The following is a 19,662-nucleotide window of genomic DNA, read 5'->3' as shown; positions in this document are numbered from 1 at the left end:
CCTCCTCCCCACCACAGCATCACATCCCCACCCCGGGGCGTTGAGGGAGACGTTCAAGGGCAAATACCGCTGCTTCCTCTGGGGACACCAGAGCAATGGTCCGAACCATTCCCGTGCCGCCCCAGTAAGTGTTGTTCCCTAAGTCAAGTCTGGGGAAAGACTTGAGCCGTAACAGGGACCATTTTCTTCTTCTTCATACGCTCAGAAAGCTTGAATGAAGGAGGCACACGCCTGAAGCTCGTGCCCCTCCAGGCACCACAACTGTTTAGTAACCCAGAGCAGATATTGAGTCCTGGTCCTAGAAAGCTGATTAATCCTTCCTGAGGACCTGTGCCTGCCTCTGGGGTACTTTCTACATGGCAAGTCCAGCAGAATGGAGCAGCTTAAGCTTTCCAAGATTTGTATTCACTTGCTGTTTCTCAGCAGGGGGTCACCGCGTGCCTCACCCCCCTTGACACCAGGGAGGTCCATAAATCAGCTGCAGAGTGATAGCGCAGCCGTCCCAATGCTCATTATGCATCTCGCCGCTGGAGGAAAGCACCACCTTTGGTGCCAAGTACATTAGGGAACATGCCTGGGTTTAAAAATACTCCATGGGAGGGAATCACAACATTTCCAAAGCTTGGCCTCTTGCATCAGAAAAGCAGAGCGTGCTCCTCGCCATGTCTCGGGCGATAACAAAAGCCCAAGGCCAACAAACAAAATGAACGGCTTTAAAACAACAAAGCTGCACTGGGTTTTGTATACAGTGTTTGTTGCCACAATCTGGCCCAGAGTCACTATCTCGGATTTCCCTGCCAGAATGATGGAAATATAAATAGGGGCTATAAACCCAAAGTATTTCCAGCTCATACATCCAAAGGATAGAAATTATAGTCTCTTAGCAAGGAAAATGTTCAAGGGTAGTGAGGTAATGGGACCTGGTTACAGAGCTCATTTCTCTGAAAACTTTAATACAGCATGGAAATTTTTCCAATGTCCTTGATGCAACCTCTGTTAAAGTACAAAATAATCCCCTCTTTCAGTGGAAAAGCCCCTTCCATGCCTTCAAGAATGAACTGCTGAGGTCCATTTTGGGAACAGTTTCTTTCCAGCTGCTGTTTCCAGAGATTCCTGAAGGGCTCGGAAGACACAGCATCAGCAAGGAATGAAATCTGGCTGTTTGAAAGATAATCTGTCGCCTGTTGGCTTACCTAGAAAGGGCCTCACTTTTCTGTGTATTTGCTGAGAGCTGCTGCTGTTGAACCATAGGAGTCCCTGCTCCGGTCTTGCTAAATAATATTCTGGAAGTCCGCGCCATGAGTCACAGCACTGGATGAGGGGCTCTGCTCATTTGATTAATTACATTACCATGCCTGCCCTTTACTTGTTGACTCATAGCCATAAGAGCCTGGGATGTGCTGCGTATGTAGTAAACTGATTAAAGGAGGAATGTATGTCAATGTATGGACGTGTTCGATAGCTGTTTGAAATCCCTCATGATCTTCCCACCCACTGGGCATTGCTTCAATATAGAGTTCAATCATCAGGAAACAAACCCTTTCCCTCATCTGCCTAGCACATTGCAACAAGCTTGCCAAATACGGCCAAGCTTTTAGAAAGAAAAGAGAATCCCCCCACCAGTGAATTTATGACCCTTGGCTTCGCTTGTGGCTTGTTCCTGTGCATGCCTGAGTGACATGGAAACTGCAGCAAATCTCTTTGGCCTGTTTCTACACTCTCACACTTGCAGCTACGTTGGATTTTTCCTTTTTTTAATGACGAGAGGTTTTTGTTTGCTTTGTTACCTTCTGACGCAAGCAAACCATGATGAGAGGCACAAAGGAGAGCAATATGTCTTAATGAAAAGGGGAAGGATGGAGAAGAAACAGGGGGAGGCTAGAAGTGTTGCTGAGTGGTTTTGAAAGTAAAACGTCACTCCTCATGTCTCTTCCAGGTCCTTCAAGCCCGACTTTGTCCTGATCCGGCAGCATGCCTACAGCATGGCGCTGGGAGAGGACTTCCGCAGCCTCATCATCGGCCTCCAGTACGGCGGCATCCACACCGTCAACTCCCTCTACTCCATCTACAACTTCTGCAGCAAGCCCTGGGTGGTAAGTGACAATCCAGCTCTACTGCATGCCAACACTGCAAGGTAGATATGTGGTTCCAATAAAGCACCAAACTCAGCTTCCAGTCTGTTTCATAGGAATTCATCTCTTTAGGTTAAAACAACCATCTGAACAACCTTTGGAATCCAGCTGGGAATTCTTGGGGAAAAAAACCATCAACAGTGCTTCTTTATCAACCTCTAGTAATATCAAGGTGTTATTTCCTCACCCTGAGTAGGACGTTTCACCTGTCCCAGTCTCTAATGCATCACAAACAGCCAATGGTACAGTAACACCTAGATTTCCTGTAAGGCAGAGTAGATGAATAGCAATAATTAGTAGCAGATCAATAGTAGCACATCTCTGTCCCGACCAAAACACAGTAAGACTACCTTAAAAGAAACATTAACATTCACTGTTTCAGAGGGTATCTGAACTATGCCATTTCTAGCATCTTTTCTTGGATGTATACTTGTGGTAGCCAGGTGCCCCAGGCTAAGACTAAGATTATCCATTTCTTGCAGAAGTGCAACCTGCACTTGTCTTCTCTTCCTACTTTTTTCTGGGTCGTGCTTTGTTGTGAGGAAATTAGCTGAAAAGAAAGGGAAGAAAGGTAGAGAGATGATTTCTTCAATGACTAGCTCTGGGAAAAAAAGGGTACATAGAATGACAAAGGCCTTGGAAAGAGGCAGAAGGAAAGGGGAAAGCATGTAGAGTTTTTCAGCAGTTTCAGAAGGAAATACAAGGTTATCATAAAGTGTTGGTTCATTGAGCCTGAAAAACTGCACCTTGGAAACACCTTGGGCTGAGTCAGCTCCTGGGGAGAACAGGACAGCGTTTTGATATTTTGCACTAGAACCCTGCCTTCACCTGTTCTTTAAATTTGTCAAGTTCACCTGGAAATCTCAGAAAAATCTTAAAAAGTATTATCACTAGTTTGTCTCAGGCCCAAATCAAAGTTTGTAATAAATACCCAGACCTGTTTTGTGACCAGCTTTAAGTCAGCAGAAACTTCAGGACCAGGAGAGCCAGAGGAGTAAGGCTGGCCATCATAGCACCTGCAGGAAGAAATCAGATGCTGATACCATTTTGGAGTCCACATCTGGGTCTTCCAATCAGTTTCATCCCAAAGTGCCCTCTCTGATCACTGATGCTCCCAGAATGGAAATTTCCCTGCATTATTCTAGGTCCAAAGCAGGGAACTATAGGCTATATGGATGTGACAAGGAGATGGGACTTTCCAATATGTACTCCATGGAAAATTTTTAGATAAGTTTTTAGGAATTCCCCTTACTCATTGCACGTATGTAGCTTGGGGTGAGAGGGAATGTTTATAGCAAGTGGTAACTGTCTTCCTTGTTACCTAATTAAGTCTTTTTGTTTGTTGTTTTTTCCTTGGAATAAATATCCCATTAGTCTTTGGTGTGTTGACTGGTAGTTCAAATCCAGCTGAGGACTGTAATGACTCAGACTTTTATTTCCATGACTGTGCAGTGTTGGATTTAACTCATTTCTTACAAAAAAAGGTACCAGTGTAATAGACATGGTCTTCTCAGTTTTCACCTCTTTTATGACATTTAGGGGTTATTTTGAGACCAAAAGCAGGGTCTTGTCTTTCCCAAAAATGTTGCAGTGCAGTCATGAGAGTAGTGAGAAAAATCTCACTTTTCTGTCATTGTATAGGTGGATGATGGACATTTGGCCTCGGTCCCCATTTGAAGGACGAGTGTTGCTGGGTTTGGAAAGGGGAGGAAGAGAGGGACCAAGTACCAGGCTCAGTACAACACCTTTGCATTGTTTCCTACAGCTGGTCCTACACACACGAGTATGTTGACCGCAGTGACCAGTCAAAATAGCCTCCGCATTTACACTAGCTTTTGCTGAGGAAGGAAGACAGTCATGTGGCCTCTTCCATCTGATTTTGGGGGTTGAGTCAGTCAAGGCTTAGTTGACATTTTTCAACTCATGCCTTGTAATTACATTTCTGATGGTGTGCAGGGGCCTCAAGATGTGACAGGCCTATTTTTAGGAATCTAAAATAAAAGAAAACAAACAAACTCAGCACACTGGGGAAAAAAAAAAAGAAAGAAAAAAGAAAAAGCAGGGCTGGCAAGGCAGTGTGGGAGAAATTGGCTCTGCCAGTAACTCGGCTCTAGCTATTCTGGGTCCTGTTGTGCCATGCTTTCCTCACAGGGAATACAGCTGGCTCAGACAACCTTCCCAGAGGAGTCAAGGAAACCACTTGTAAACACTTAAAACAGGTTTGCAGAATGCCTCCTTTCCCTACTGCCCCTGCACACACATCACCCCCCAAACCAATGATTGTAACACACTAAAAGTAACCTAAGAGCTCAGATGGGATCTGACCTCATATTTGGCACCATTGAAATTTTATCGGGTTGAAGCTCAGGTGGAGATTGCACTGGGGCATTTGAGGACAGAAAGTTTCGCTGGCAGTAGAATCAGAAAATTTTGATTTTGTGATAGCTGGGAAATGAGAGATAGGGACAGACCACTTCGGTGCATGTTCCACTCTGATTGCAAAACAGGCATCTTGAAATAAGGGATCTGCTTAACAAAGATTGCTGGAAACTTTTTGGACCTAGAAACAGTTGAGATGATAGATGAAGAAATGAAATTAAATACCCCTGGGAAACATGCTTTTCACTCTCCCTTTTTATTTTTTCCAAAAATGTTTCCATTTCATAGAAATGTTTATGATTCGGTGGAGGGGGGTGGAAGTGAGACTGTTTTTCCTTGGCAATTTGCAACAATGTTTTTTCTCAGCAACTCTAATTACAATCAGCTGAGTTTGGGCTTGAGCGTACTCAAACATGCAGCCCCCTTTTTAATGACATTTGCCAGGTTTCCAGTACTGCAATACACAAATTTCTTCAAAGGTTAAAATTTGCAGTAAACACAGGCACAGTTTGAAATAGGCATTTCTGAAAGAGAACCAGACACATTCAGGGGGATCTCACACACAGAGAAACATCTAAGAAACCTGTTTTAAGATGATCCCAGAACTATTGAGAAATAATGCTACAAGCACCCTAAACACAATGCTTCAACCACTAACAATAATTTTTGTGTTATAAAAGTTACAATACAAAATACAGTGGGAAAAATGCTCAGAGTAGAACTCGTATTACAGGCAGTAACGTCCGTAATTGTAAGGCAACTTTTGCAACTGTAAGACTGCAGGAACTACAAAGTCTTGAAGACGGTCATCTACAGAGTCCAAGAGACTCCCAGCCAAGCTGTTATTGCCTGTCAAGGATATAGGCTCCCTGATGACCTAGACACTTAAAAAATATGCAAAAGGCCTTGAGATCCTCTGAATGGATCTTTTAATTTCTCTATAAAGACTCCCTGCAAGTAACTCAGATACCCAACCAGCCAGGCAAGGCATCCCACTTAAAACCCAGACTGTGCCACATTGCCTTGCCCTGTGTCTTGCTTTGCGGTCTGAATGCAATCTTACTAAAAGCAGTGGAACCACAGAAAGTAAGATCTGATATCAAAATGGGGAAGGGGCAGTTGTATCTAGCTGAGTGGCTGACAGTAACATTCCTACCCATCTGAAACGCACTGGGACGTGCTACTTGAGCTCTGCTACCAGGTACCTAGGAGGTTGCTGCACCATGTATCATGGGTGTCTCTTTGCCAATATCCTGTCCCTAACAATTGCCAAAAAAAAGGGGAAAAAGAAGATAATTGTCCCATGAGGGTCAATACCAAAGTCAGACCTTTTTGCAGGCTTGGCCCATTGAGGAGGCTCCCAGATGGCTGAGTCTCTCATCTGTCCATCTGAAACACTTGCTATTTCAGCAACAGCCGAGAGCTGTATGCTTCAAAAGGAAGCCCAAGGAACAAGTCAGGACGCTGTCTGTCAGCTGCACAGTTGTTCCAGTTATTTTGTTTGAGCTGTTTTCCTAGGATAAACGTACGTCGCCTCAACATCATGGCATCCATGGTTCGCCAGGGCTGCGTGCACACGCAGTGAGGGGCATGTGCTGCTCTCAGCCAGGGTGGTTTTCCTCCTCTCCTTGTCTCAGTCTCATTCTGTTTAACTTTTAAGCCCTCTTTGCTCGCTTTGCTAGTCAAAACAGGGCTTTATTTTTCTTCTCTACAATGTGCAAGGCTAGTGCAAGTAGTTAAGAGAAGCAAGCTGTCCTCCTTTCCCAACATCAATACCCTCCTTGCCAACAATAATTATTCTACACAGGGAGTTTTTCTCCTATTTGCTGGTGCATAGGGGGTGTGGTGTTAGTGATGGGATATGTCGCCTCTTGATGTTTTCTGGGTTTTCTTAAATGCCACATTTTGACCTATGAGATTACAAAAAGGATTCTTTGCATTTGTCTGCAAATCTGCTGGCAAAGCTGCCCCTTCAGCATGTGGCCTGGGTCTGGCACACACCTTGCAGCCTAATTTTTTTGCATTCTGGCTGCATTTTTTTTACACCCATACCACCCTTTAACTCCCCAAGGGGTATTTCTTCTCCACCAAGAAATGAGGTTTCAACTTCTTACACAGAAATGCTTTTGCTTAGACTAGCCCAGTAACCAGGACAGGAGCCCTAGCATAGCTACTCAGCAGAAAACATTCTCAGTAGCTCTCCCTTTACCTGCAGTGTAACCTTGGGGTTGCGATTTGGTACATTTACTGGCTTCAGCCATTGCTCAGAAGTGCTCAGAACATGTAAGATTAGGCAGCTGATGTTACTGGGAAGAAAGAGGGCTTTCTTTCCCTTCCCTTGTTCCCTAGACGTCTGTCTCCTTCCCTTAATCTCTGTGTTACCTCCCTCAGGTGACACAAAAACTTCCTTCAAGAGGATGGCTTTCCTAGCTTTGATGGGGAACTTGAAGAAACTTGTGTGAAGGACTTACTTACAGTGAGACTTGGCCCAGACTGGAGGCCTTTATTAATTTAACTTGATTTTACCAAATTATAGAGGTCTTGGAAACTAAATTCAGTTTCTAAATTACTTTGCAAGTAGGACATCAATGGGGAATTCAGTCACATCTATGAGCTCATCAGGAACAAAAATCCTTACCTGTGGAGCAATCCCCTATTCTCTTAACATCTGTGAGATGAGAGCTTAATGAGCTTAATTAAGCTCATCAGCTTAATGATGAGCTTAATCAAGCTACCTTATTCAGCTTTAGTCCCCCTTCTGCAAGGCTGCTAGTCTAACCACTTCACCAACAGCACTGCCAGTTCAGCATTGTCTGTGGTAACGGAGCTGTACCACTTCGGAGAGAAAGCAGGATGGCTAGATGTGTAATTGTGAAGAATCTGAGTTGCTCCTGAGATCCGGAAGCTTTCTGGGAAGTATATCACCTCTTACTCTCTTTGGTGTATCATCAACCCTGCTTTAGCAACATTTTCTGTCATGGTTATTAAGTTTCTCTAATTGTTTTGGGTTTTTCTCTGGCCAATCAACAATAGATTGAACAGGGAGGCTGCAGACGATGTACAAAATAGTCGGCTTGCTTCACAGATGGCCGAAGTGGAGCAGGAATTTGCTATGCTATGCTTCTGTAGGGATTTTGGAGCCTGAACAGAAAGCAAAGCTCAGTCCTACCAGGGGGAGCTTTGTGTCTGGCTGGGCACAACCCTGAATGATAAACAGTTTATAACAGGGATGATAGTGGTGATAATTGTGAAGGTCATGCTGACAGGTGGGGACAACAGCAAACGTTCGCTCTTGTACGTGAAATACCAGCACTTGCTTTCCCCACCGATGTTACGTACTGCTTTCTCTAGATACCGTCCTCACAGACTGGTGCCTCCCTCAGACCTCACTGGTAGATGGGACAGGAGTAGCAGATGATCTCCCCTTTCTCCCACCACGCATGGGGGGCTGTTGGGAGATCCTTGGTTCATAATAAATCAGTTATGATTGACGGTGGGCTCATGCTTCCTTGGTCTAACACTCAAACCAGGTAGAACTGGCAATTCCCTCTAGTCATCTCTGCCCCTTAGCAATTCTCCTTCCCTTCAGCACAATGAGTAAATGTGCCTTGCTTTGATTTGGCTGTGGGGCAGAGATCCGAGGGAGATCTGGGATTTAGTTTTGTCTCTGCTCAGGAGTGGTGGCACTGATTTCTTGTCTGGTCGCTCCTCTGAGCCCTTTCCTCTACCAAGAAGACCCCCCCACCAGCCACATTTGGAAAGCAATGCTTGTTCATAGCAGGTCTGTAACTAAACCCAAACTGACCCCTTTCTGGCTCTTGAACCCCTTCCGCACTCACTTAGCCCAAGGTTTGTGTACACAGGCTGGCTTGACCCTGGGTAAATACAGCAACTTTGTATTTTCTTGCTGCTCTCAGGTCAAGAAAGCAAGGTGGGAAAGGCATAACAACATGTTTCTCTCACCTCCTTCACCAGTATCAGAACATTTTGCAAGCGCTTACCTGTTACCCAGTAAGCCACTGACATCCACTGTGTCTGTTTTTTGTTCCCCCTCCCTCACCCCAAGTTCTCTCAGCTCATTAAAATCTTCAGCTCGCTGGGTCCTGAGAAGTTCCCCCTTGTGGAGCAAACGTTCTTCCCAAGCCATAAGCAGATGGTGAGTACCTTCGCTTTCTTCTGTTGCCAGCATGCATGGGGGAGAAGCAACAAATGTGAGTTGGGCACGAGAGATGGCGGTGGGTATGCTGGGAAGAGTCTCAATTTTACTTACAGAGAATTACTAGCTAAAAAGCAATATGCAAAAAAGCACTGCTTGGGAACCTCTTTCCTTTCTTGCCCAGCCCTCCCCCAGGTCATGTACAGACCCTGAAAAAGTGAACATTGAGACCAGGTTCAAAACCAAAGCAAAAATCCATCGTAAAAATCTGGTCGACAAAGGCTTATCCCTTAGAGCAAGGAATCACTTTATTCAGATAAAGCAGATGTTTTTCCCTGCCTGGAATTGTTTGTAATATGTTGACGATTTGGGACATGGGCCATAACAGTTGTTTGTTTCACAGTGTCAGTTTGCTTGGGCTGTCATGTGGTTGCCATCCATGAAACATCTATCAATCAGCCTCACTAGATACTCAAAAAGTAAATTGGAGTTCTTGAAAAAGAGTTTGTTTCAGCTTGTAATGCTTCCTTTGCACAGTGGCTCTGGGGTCTAGTCTTCCTGTCAACAACTAAACACTCAGTGCCCTGTGTGGCTACTGGGCACTGTACCAAACTCTTAGGGCACCTTCCAAAGAGAGCTGCGTAGGTGCATTTAGTCCTGGAGAACACAGCAAAGTGAGTGGCTTTGTTTAAAACTGTTCACGCCTCTTGTTTTCCCTGGCTTAAAAGGATGACTAGTCCTTCATGAATTTTTGCTCCCAACTTACATCCATGAATTAGTAGCTCTTCTTACCTGGCTGAGGCTTTGATGAGACCCTGTGTGAACTATGACCCCCCCCCCATGCAAGCCACCGGCTGGCTGAGCTTATTTCCCACGCTTGATTGTGAACTTGAGCAGCATTGGCAGTCTGAAGATTAGGGTTGTTGAGATGTCAAACTAGGGCTTGAAAACATTCAAGCCCCTCTTTTCTCACACACTTGTTGCAACACTGTGGGCCAACTGCAATGCCTAATAGGATGTAGGTACCTGATGGTGGATATAGGTACCTAGTGGGAGCTTCAAAATTAAAAAGGAAGTCTCAATTAGGTTTTTGTGAAAAAAAATCCCACCAGTGCTCGCTAGGTACCTGAATACCTTGAAATGCTGGTCCTCCATCTCTCTGTTCCAATACTCTGTTCTCTATCTATCTCAACTGTGTGGGCAACAGCACTTCCATACTTCACAGGCACGACATGAAGGTTAAGTACAGTCATGAGTGCTGTGAAGCACTCCAGTAATGCTGCAGTAGGAGTTGTATTATCATTTAAGACATAAAGAAATGGATGGTCCTTAAACACTATGTGACAGTTTGTTGTAGACTTTTAGGACAAATTAGTTGATAAATCCTGTTGCATTTAATACCTGCTGATTTATACAGAGGGTTTTGTGACATCTGTAATGCTTCCAGGACAGTTGTGACTTTGATCATCACGTCAGGAATGGTATTTTTGGAAGGCTTGATTAAGGTTTTCATTGCAAATACATTTACTAGCAGTTTTAGTATTAATTTCTTGTCTGGAAATCTGATTCTTGATTCCTCAGCATGTAAATGCATTTGTTACCAGCATAGTAGTTTGGTTTAGCAGAGCGCTGATCTTAATTTCACGTATTTGTCACCTTTATAACTGATCACCTACTTGGAGATGGTATTGCTTACTTGCAGATGCTTACTGCTTACTTCCAGAAGAAAACAGGAACCTTTTTGAAGTGTAGATAATCTCATCTGAACACAAACACTATTGTTGACATGCAATTTTGAGTAATCTGGTTTAAATCAGTCACTTTCCAAACATTTACACAAGCAACAATCCATTAGGGCAAATTCAGGCCAGCCCTTTCCAGGTGGGGGGTCTGCCTCACAGAATGAATCTACCTAACTTCTCAAGATCTTTTCTGGGTGCATCTTCACAGTATCCCGGTCTGTGAGAGCCTGAGAGGGCAAGCGCTTACACCAAGGCAGTTCCATTACAGTCATCACTCCACCAAGTACCTGTGAATGTCGCTAGTCCACTGTGCATCTGCTTCTCCCTGTGTCAGATAGGAATATAATGATCCCCCTTTCCCACTCTTTTTCTTCCCTTTCCTGGAGGCATTTTCAAGCTGTACCAGTCAGCACTCGTAAAATACGCTGTGGTCCTTTGATGGCTGACCCCCTGGAAGTGTTTATAACTAGTGTTATGGTTTTACCTCTTTGCAATGTGGTACACTTTAAGCAATGAAGTTCTCACATAAGAGATCCTCATCCTTCTATGTCCAAAACTCTCCAAAGCTTACTTTCTAAACCTTTGGATTAAACATAGAGCAGAATTTAAAATGTTTCTTTCTTTCATCTGTGTAGAGAATAGAGATTTTCCTAAAGTAAAAAAGTGAGATAAAGGAAATTTCTAACAGTAGGCCCATTCTTGTGAGCATTTTAATTTAATTGAAAGTGCTTTTTCTGAAGCTTCCTTCTCATGACAAGGCATTTTTAACCAGCCTGAAACAGTAAGCCTAAAGAGAGGACACAAGGCTCTGACACTTCACAGCAGAAACGATCCGAAAGATGAATCTCTCTTCCCTTTGCCACGGGCATGTACCTTTCAACCCTCCCGCCGGTGATTAGTTTACTGGAAATAAGAGCAATCTGGGAACTGTTCTTCTAAGGCCCTACTGGTACTACAGGACAGCCATAATGACTGCCTTGCTCTGTAGTGACCCCCTATGGCCAGTTAACAACTGGGATACATTAACTTCAAAAGGGATTTTTCACCTCTCCTGGGCTTATGACCCCAATAACAAATCTTAGAGAGAGCAACCTCTTAAAAAAAGGGAGGGACTGCTGGAGGGATCTTTGCCAAAGCACAAGAATTGCCAGAGGTGGAATATCTGCTTTGGGCCCAATAAAACGGTATCAAGAAAGGGAAGGAAATGAATAAATCCACTTGCAAATCCATTTGTGTACATTTGAAGTGGACAGAAACTAATATAAGTGAAGCAGAGACAGAATGTCTGTGATAGAAATAAAACCACTTTACTGTTTAGAATAAAAGGACACTATAAAAAGTGAACATTATGCAACATTACCTTAAAAGACAATATACATTCACTGAATATAAAATTTATAAATAACATGGAGGAAAACTGTAAACAGTGCTAGAAAATTTAGCAACAAATACATTCCTTCTGGACAAGATTTTTCACACGGGTTTGGTTCCCTCACCAAGTTTCCGTGACTATCAGGAACAGCAGAGTGGCTCTATGAAGGAAAGACAGTGTCAGAGAGAAGAAGCCAGTACAGGCAAAGCAGCAGCACATGTTTAGTGGACTTTTAAGATTTTTCTCAAGACTGGTAGCCCCAGAAGCCACTTGTTCTAAAAAAAGACAAAAAATTTTTGCAGTTCCCTCAATTTTTTTCTGCCCTTCTAAGCTATAAAATACATTTTAAGTGAGATATACTTTCAGAGACATCTGAAGGACTGGGAACTTGTTCCCATGGAGGCCTTTACTTCAAACAGTCTTTACTGTAAAAAACGCAACAGTATGTTTCCTATCACCATGAGACAGCATTTCACTCCATCCAAGTATGAATAGGATACAGTGATATATTTAGGTTTTAGAACTATCCCACCTAAAGGGCCATGTAACTCTTCAAAACATGGGAAATTTAGACCTAAAATGGCAGTTCTGTCCCATACAGGGGAGGGGGAAGCCTCCCACAAGAGCACATTATTCAAGGTACTCCACGCACAGGTCTCCTCCTGCTCTCTACCTCCTCCATTTCGGAAAAGGAAATTTTAATCCAATCTTTCCCAAACTTTCAATATATTTTTCATATCTTCTGTAATTCTAAAGGGGAAAACACTCTCAAGCAAATAAGGAAAAATATTTATAAATAAGAAAGCAAAGACCAGCAGTCTAGAAATGAGCTATGCATTTTAAAAGGTACTTTTAATAACGTTGGTATATCTAAAGCATGGAGGGGGGGAGCCCTCATCTTGTACATGTCCAAAGGTCGTGCTCACATGAGCTGTGCCATTGACAGTTCTCTGACCTTAGGTTATGGGGTGAAGTGAGGAGCATGTCAGAGGTGACAGGAAGATATTTGTGCTGCTGCAAGCCACTGGTATGCTCCATAGCCTAACATTTTGGGGAGAATTTCACACCTGCCTCCTCACATCTCCATGCCTGGTGTTCCCATATATTGAATGGCCTGCTGTAATGAGGGAGAGTTTTGTCCATTGGCAGGCAGAAGTGACTTAGCAAGACAGAAGAAAGGAGAGCAGATAGGAAGGAAGTAGTCTTGGAGTCTGATTTAGAGCCTGTTCAATCCATTTAATGGCTCCCTCCCACTTCAAGGGAGCCTTCAGTCAGGTTCTGAATGCAAGTACAAGCTAAAGCTTAGCCCAGGAAATACATGTCCCTGATAGCATGCACAGAAACAAAATTAAGCCGCCTCCCAAAAGAAATGTATTTTTACTGGATTCTTCCCCCTCCTTTTGCCTCCACATTTTTAAAAGCCTTAACAACTGTTTCTTTACACAGCAAGGGGAAAGATTTGCTACCAAACCCCCACCCCTGCCGGTCTAGCTGTCTGCATCTCAGAAATATTTTACCGTCTGCAATATAAAATGGGAATATGCTTCATTTTCTGGTAATGCATCTGCTGTTTTGTTGTTTACAAAGCACATAGCTACATTATATCCTACTTAGGGACACAAGTCCTCATAGTATTAGAATGCAAATATTTTCACAATAATTTGAGTGCAATACTGTGATGTCTCAGCTAGCTAAATGAATCAGTGACAGGTAAAATATGCAGAGCTGCAGTTTAATGAAAATTCAAATCAACACTTCACTGCATCGAGGGGCATTTTCATTTAGCCTTCCAAAGCCATGAAAAGTGGCTGCAGCTCAAAGCGATGTCAGCTTTGCAAAGTCGCCTTGAGCTTGAGGAGGGCTATTTCCAGCGATGCTGACTCCACACGATGCAAACAGTGAGGGTGGCGAGGCCGGCTCCACTCTGCCCTCAGTGACCCTCGGAGGTTTTGTCAGCCGTGCACAGCTCAAACAGAGATTGCTCCACTGTGCCCAAAGCCCAACCCCGTACTCTGCCCAAAGGGGCAACATTCTGACCCACCACCTGATCCTATGATGGGTGCTGTGAAGCACCCTACTCTCCCTCTCATCTCCAACCCATAATTTAGGAGTAGTCACAGGGAAGAGGACCTAAGTGTTCCAAGCCTGAATCACAGGAAAATCCAACAGACTTCGAATGTGTTTTGTGCTGCGTTGACACTCAGAGCAGCTGAAAAAAAATACACAGCAGACCTAGGCACCTCTTACATCAACTCTTTGAAAATGCCCTTTAAAGTTCATGTTAAAAATGAAGCTACGCGCTTTTTGCTGCAATAATTCATCTAGTAAATGGGGCATTTCGGGGCATGTACGTCTGGCAGAGCTCTGGTAGCATGCAAGGAACGTAAAAACGCATCAGGGCCCATCTCAGACACCCTTTCCTTTCCATTTGGCAAAGAGGTCCCAAACAACTCTCCAGTAATGGAGGTCACTGACTGTAAAATGCTGTATTGCCCCAAGCTGGAATCACTGCAACATTTTTTCCTGCTGGTGGCAGCTCTGCTTTCTAAGTGGAATGAACTGAAGATATATGGAAACTTAAGATAAATAACCATAATAATACAAAAATGAAGTTAAGCATAATCTTCTCCCTGCCCAAGCCCTCCCCATCCAAAACTCAGTCACCCATTTTGTCAGCACCCCTTCTTCACCATCATTAAAACTTAAAATACTTTTATTTGATAAGAAAAATTATATTATAGTTTTCTTAATAAAAAACAAAATAGAATGAAAAAACTTCTCCAGTCAACAGCAAAGCACAAGACAGTAAGGCTCCTCCTCCCACATCACTGCAGGACATGGTATGAGCACATGCACAGAGCTATGCTTAACAGTGCCTAGAGGGAAACACAGCACTTGACACAGAAGGAATCCTCTGGGCAGCTGAAATTTTATGATCCCAGCCAGCACTTAGTAGGAGACCACTTTTCCTTGCCTAGCCCCCACACACACTTCCTTTTACTATATAAACAAATGCAGCTAGTGTAGCTGCAGGGGAGGAACCGTGGTGCAAGGAGGTACAGAGGAAACAATGACTGTAGCCACTACTGCAGATACACTGGAGCTTCAATATCTTAAAAACAACTCACTGACTCGGAATGTCAATATTTCTGTCTTTAAAACACAATCAAACCATTCTTTTAACACCAAAAAAACTCCACGTCCTGTCAAAAATAGCTTATGTCATTATGTGTATATACATCTTAATTCAGCAAAACACTATTTTGGCAATAGACTTTTTTTATAGTAAGAGCTCTAGCAAGTCTCCCCTTTCCCTCTTACATGTGATTGATTTACAGTTGGTATTTTTGCATCTGTTTGGTTCAAGGTGTTCACAAGCTGGTTTTGCTGTTGAAGCTATGCTGCAAAAATTTCAGGGGCCAATGCTGCTCAAAACAGGATGGCACAGCACTTCTTCTGCTCTGCTATAGGTGGATTTACCTCCCTGAACACAGGGGATGGGGCTTTTGTTTTTTAAACAACAACAAAAATACAAAATACTCTCTCTTTTGTTCTGGGGAAAGCCAGAACTTCAAATGTGCTGTTGCATTCACACTGTGACTGAATTAGCTAGGACAATCAGTCAACAATGCTTTTACCAGATGATGTGGTCAGACACACCAGGTGAATTCTCCCACTGCTGGAGTCAATCACATTGCCAATCTCTCCCATAGAGGAGGATTTCTTTCGGATATCATTTTTTCCAGAGTTTAGGCTGGGTTTCTTTTCAGTTTGTTTCATTCGCCAATCTGATTAATGAAACCTGTTTTTCTTCAAATAGATTTGTCGATGTATTTTCAGCACTTAGTGCATGAGGAGGGGTGACGGGAAGCCAGCGCACAGAAGAATACAGTGCCTAATTGGCATAGTTTTTAGATTTTTGTTTTCCTAAAAAAATAGAGATTATATCACTACAGCTAATAATACATGTAAGAGAGCAAGAGCTCCATCTTTTTTCTTTTTTCTTTTTTTTTTTCCCTCCCATTTTTCCCTCTGGTGTGCAAAAGTAAGCTCCCAAATGTCGTCTGATCAAAATGAGTGGTATCAAAAAATGGAAAAGGTGATTACAAATTCAGTAAGGTAGCACAGACTTTTTTCTTTTCTTTCCTTTTTTTTTTTTCCTTTTCTTTTTTAAGTGTTCGAAGTGCTAAAATTTGCATGAAAACAGGCACTAATTTCATTGTCATCATCATGATCTGGTAAGAGTTAGTGTCCAAAGGAAGATCAGCCACAAGTAAGGGAGAGGGGAGATAAGGAAGGGATAGTGTGCTCAGGGATCTGTGGCATTGATTATCGTTTTGTCTGGAGGTGCCCATCCTCTATACCAGCTGCAGTAACCTTCCACCCTCTGGATGCAGGCATAGTGCTTCGCTTGGTATCCTGAGTGGCCGAAGTTGGAGAGCATATCTGTCCAAATACACTCATTCTTGGAGGTGGCAAAGCAGGGCAAATAGTAGCAGGGCCTAATCTGCAATTGTAAAGAGCAATCAGGTAAGGCTACATGGAAAAACAACACTATATAAAATGCCTTTTTACCAGAGACAAGGGATTCAAAATTCCACTCCCTCAAACCTTGCTTACTAACCCAAAATTCAGCCTCAGTTCAGTAAACATGTAAGCATGTGCTTAGCTTCACATACACAGGTAATTCCAGAGTCAAAAGGGCTTTTCAGGTACAGAAAAGTTGAGCTTGTGTCTATGTTTTTGCAGGCCTGGGGCCATGAGCAAAAAATCTTAGTGCCAGTGCCAGGCTGTGAGGTTTTAAGCACTCTAAATGTTTACACAGGAAAAAAGCTGGACATATCTTGCCAAGCCTGTGGTACCTGATTTCATTCTCTGTAAATGATTCTGCATGGATTCTGAGAGCCTTCCCCAACCCCAGTTAACTCCAACAGGGCATTAAAAAGGCATAGACTCTGCATTTTTATGTGATTGTCTCTTCTCTGGTCTCAACACTAAAGCTGAGCTTTACTTTTTCCCTGTAAAAATTGTTGTTCTCCTTTTCTCTTCCTGGCTGTTCACCAGCATCATTGATATTACCAGCCAGGGGAAACACAATTCTAGGGTTTGAATGTCTTAACGCCACCTAATTAGAGAGACACATACCTTGCATCCACAGCCCAGATGATAACGATGATTCAGTCCTTTACGCTGGGACAGAGTCAGCCGGTCCCATTTCTCATACCAGTTGCACAGGCCAGTGTAAACTTTCCCTTCATACACGCGGCCTTGAAAACAGAGACATGGTCACAAGTTAGCACTTCTCAGCTCAAGCACTTTTCTCGTTTCCTGAGATCGCTAATGCTCTCAATATGTTTGGCTTCAGTCACTGCTCAGCAACTGCTTTCTTTTTATTAACTGGTTCAGGAATCTCTGGCCAGCAAGATTACAGCACTTCTGCAAGTTAGGAGTGTTGTGCCAGCTGTACGCACCAGCAACAACATGCAGGTGACTAACGCTGTCAAGCTCCTCTCAACAACAGAGCAAAGTGAATTGACACCTTCACTAGAAATAAGACTTGGCAACTGTCACACCTCTGTCTCCTTGCATCCCCCATCTCAGCAGCCTGCATTCCTCCTGCTCATTCCAAAAGGTATCTTCCATTTCTGGCGCAGCTGAGTAGCAACCAGTTCCCTGTGACAGACCTGCCAGCTCAGGTATGAATTGACAGCTGTGGACTGTCATACAGCATATTTGCCACAACTTCGCTGGGTATAAAAGATACTTTAGGGAAGAGAAGGAAATCTGGAGAGTGAAATGACTCTCAGCATTAAGGAGTACTGAACACCAAAATACTGCTGGCCATCTTAACACCTGGGAAGCTGCGTATAGAGCTGTCTACACACCTGCCCTTGTCCTTAGCAGGTGTATGTATAGAACAGAAGATGTTTTGATTATGAAGAAGTACACTGTCCTTACCTGTAATCAGATATTGGTACTTGTTGACCTCCAGCTTGACTCCACAAAGACTCTCAGAGGCTTCTGTGTAGATGTACTGAACGTGTGGCATTATCTGGAAGCCCCTGTACATCTAAAGAAAGAATAAAAATGCTTTACGTCATCTTAAGATGACAACTTTTCACTTTGATTCTTTACAACCTATGTTCCTAGACTGTGGTGGCAAGCAGTGAACTTTTAGTGTTTACAAGGGTTAAAGACTAATGGCACTATCTGGTCTCTGATGGAAGTCTCCCCACCAGATCTGCTGGTGAAGCAGAACACGCACCTGCTAACAAGCCATTGCAATTCAGCACAGGGACCACTTTTCCCCACTCACATTAGTTCCAGTGGCACTGAGTGAGCAAAGCGCCAACACTGCAAGCTCTGCCAACATCCTGAACAATTTTTTCCCTTATATAGCTCATAATTAGGGAGAAATTAAATTAGTTCAAGTTTGGAATCTTTCTCCTTCATGTGATTTAAACAATTTCTTCTGAACTAAGGGGTTTTTCTTTTAAACAATGACCCTATTTTCCAGTGTTGCTGCTGTAAGACTTTCAAACCTTTGGCACTTGATCTAAGTCATCAAGCCAGACACCTCCTTCTCAAACACCTAGCATACACAACCCCTGCTGACCTCAGCAAGGATTTAATGTTTCTCTAACTAAATGCATGCAGAAATAGAATTCTACTCCATCTCCTAAAATTAGCCCAGTACTGATGGGCGCCATAAAGAAAATATCATGTATACATAATTCCTCTACACTCCTTCTCCTTTTTCATAATCTTTCTTACAGTTCAGTTTAATTGAAATATGAACCCAAAGATATACTGGCAGTTGGATTCAGTCAGAAATTAGCATGTGTCCCTATCTGACCTGACCTTACGCTGCAATTTAGGGAAACTCATGCCCACCTGTTAGTAGCATAGTGAAGTCCGCGCATAGCAATGAAACAACCACTGCATGTGTACACTGGACGCAATAAAACATATCCTATTTTTGAAACATTGAGGATTACTTTCCCAAAAATTTCACCTTTAAAATTTGGTTATCTTTTCTAAGCATTCAGTCTCTCTTTTTCCTCCACCAACTGTATGAATGGCCAATGTTTAAAAGTTAAAGGAAAACAATAAGAGTCAGAGAGAATCACAGTTTCATAGCATTTCCCAGCCTACCCTTTTTTCTGTCAGCTTTACTGACAGAGAGCACATTCACGTTCAGATTAACTGTAAATATTAAAGTGAGGCAAAAGAGGAAGAAAAATCCCAAACAATCCCAGAGATATAGAACCTTGCTGCTGTGTCACCTAAGCTGTGGTATTCTCCTCCAGGCTGTATTCTATTTCTTGAAGTCCCCTATTATCCCAGGGCATTTCACTATTCCCCCACCTCCTTTAAAAACAACAAACCTTTTTCTTTCTGAAAGAATGTCTGTTGATTTAATGGATTTTATGCTAGGTCCAGATACTGCATATAAAAATATAAAGAACTACTATTAATTCTGCTATGCTGAGAGGTCAAACTATCTTCTGGGCATCCACAGAATGTCTGCCGTTTTTGTTTTCTCCTTAGTTATACTACCCCAATCAGCATACTCTTACGCCAGTATCACAACTCAGTTAACAGCACTGCTGTGTACAGTAAAAGACATGCAAAAGGGTTTGCATTTTCCAGCCTTCCTTCTACACCCAGCAAATATGCAAGGAAAGCATTTTTTTAAATTAATCGTACTGTATCAACAAAAGCTCACAGATCATGTTTGGAATACACCATTGTGTCTGTAAGTGAGCAAAGTCTTTCAATGAATATGGAAGAACTGAATCTTGCCTAATCTGTACTTTATCCCTGCAATTTTCTTGGTATGGGATGACCTACTCAGATTTTCCAATTACGCTCAAGATA

The 19,662-nt window shown here is 43.0% G+C and overlaps 2 protein-coding genes across 2 annotated transcripts in view; one reads left to right on the top strand and one right to left on the bottom strand.

The window, feature by feature from the left end:
- The window catches only part of SYN3 (synapsin III), a 183,902-nt gene that overhangs the window by 36,876 nt on the left and 127,364 nt on the right, over window positions 1-19,662 (top strand). The window contains exons 4-5 of the mRNA XM_052789786.1: window positions 1,937-2,093; window positions 8,578-8,667. Of these exons, the coding sequence (XP_052645746.1) occupies window positions 1,937-2,093; window positions 8,578-8,667 (247 nt within the window). The remainder of the gene's footprint in view (window positions 1-1,936; window positions 2,094-8,577; window positions 8,668-19,662) is intronic.
- TIMP3 (TIMP metallopeptidase inhibitor 3) overlaps window positions 11,692-19,662 on the bottom strand; it is a 39,372-nt gene continuing 31,401 nt past the window's right edge. Inside the window, exons 3-5 of the mRNA XM_052789788.1 lie at window positions 17,740-17,851; window positions 16,927-17,048; window positions 11,692-16,288 (exon numbers count right to left, since the gene is read on the bottom strand). Of these exons, the coding sequence (XP_052645748.1) occupies window positions 16,091-16,288; window positions 16,927-17,048; window positions 17,740-17,851 (432 nt within the window). The 3' untranslated portion in view covers window positions 11,692-16,090. The remainder of the gene's footprint in view (window positions 16,289-16,926; window positions 17,049-17,739; window positions 17,852-19,662) is intronic.

The sequence above is a fragment of the Harpia harpyja genome, chromosome 6, assembly GCF_026419915.1.
Source record: "Harpia harpyja isolate bHarHar1 chromosome 6, bHarHar1 primary haplotype, whole genome shotgun sequence".
NCBI lineage: Eukaryota > Metazoa > Chordata > Aves > Accipitriformes > Accipitridae > Harpia > Harpia harpyja.
This window is presented reverse-complemented; position numbering and strand designations above follow the sequence as displayed.